We start from the raw sequence: 263 nt of genomic DNA on the forward strand, positions 1-263 counted from the left end.
GATGTGGATGTTCATGGCCCAGACTGGCACCTGAAGATGCCCAAGGTGAAAATGCCCAAGTTCAGCATGCCTGGCTTCAAAGGAGAGGGCCCAGAAGTGGATGTGAACCTGCCCAAGGCTGACATTGACATTCCAGATGTGAATATCGAAGGTCCAGATGCGAAGCTGAAGGGCCCCAAGTTCAAGATGCCAGAGATGAACATCAAAGCACCCAAGATCTCCATGCCTGACATTGACTTAAACCTGAAAGGTCCCAAAGTAAA

At 49.8% G+C, this 263-nt stretch overlaps 1 protein-coding gene across 1 annotated transcript in view; it reads left to right on the forward strand.

The window, feature by feature from the left end:
• Positions 1-263, forward strand: part of LOC105310317 (neuroblast differentiation-associated protein AHNAK-like) — a gene marked incomplete at both ends in the record, with an annotated part of 4,117 nt that overhangs the window by 2,187 nt on the left and 1,667 nt on the right. Inside the window, one exon of the mRNA XM_023526686.1 lies at positions 18-260. Within this exon, the coding sequence (XP_023382454.1) occupies positions 18-260 (243 nt within the window). The remainder of the gene's footprint in view (positions 1-17; positions 261-263) is intronic.

Source organism: Pteropus vampyrus, unplaced genomic scaffold, assembly GCF_000151845.1.
Source record: "Pteropus vampyrus isolate Shadow unplaced genomic scaffold, Pvam_2.0 Scaffold2219, whole genome shotgun sequence".
In the NCBI taxonomy this organism is placed as follows: Eukaryota; Metazoa; Chordata; class Mammalia; order Chiroptera; family Pteropodidae; genus Pteropus; species Pteropus vampyrus.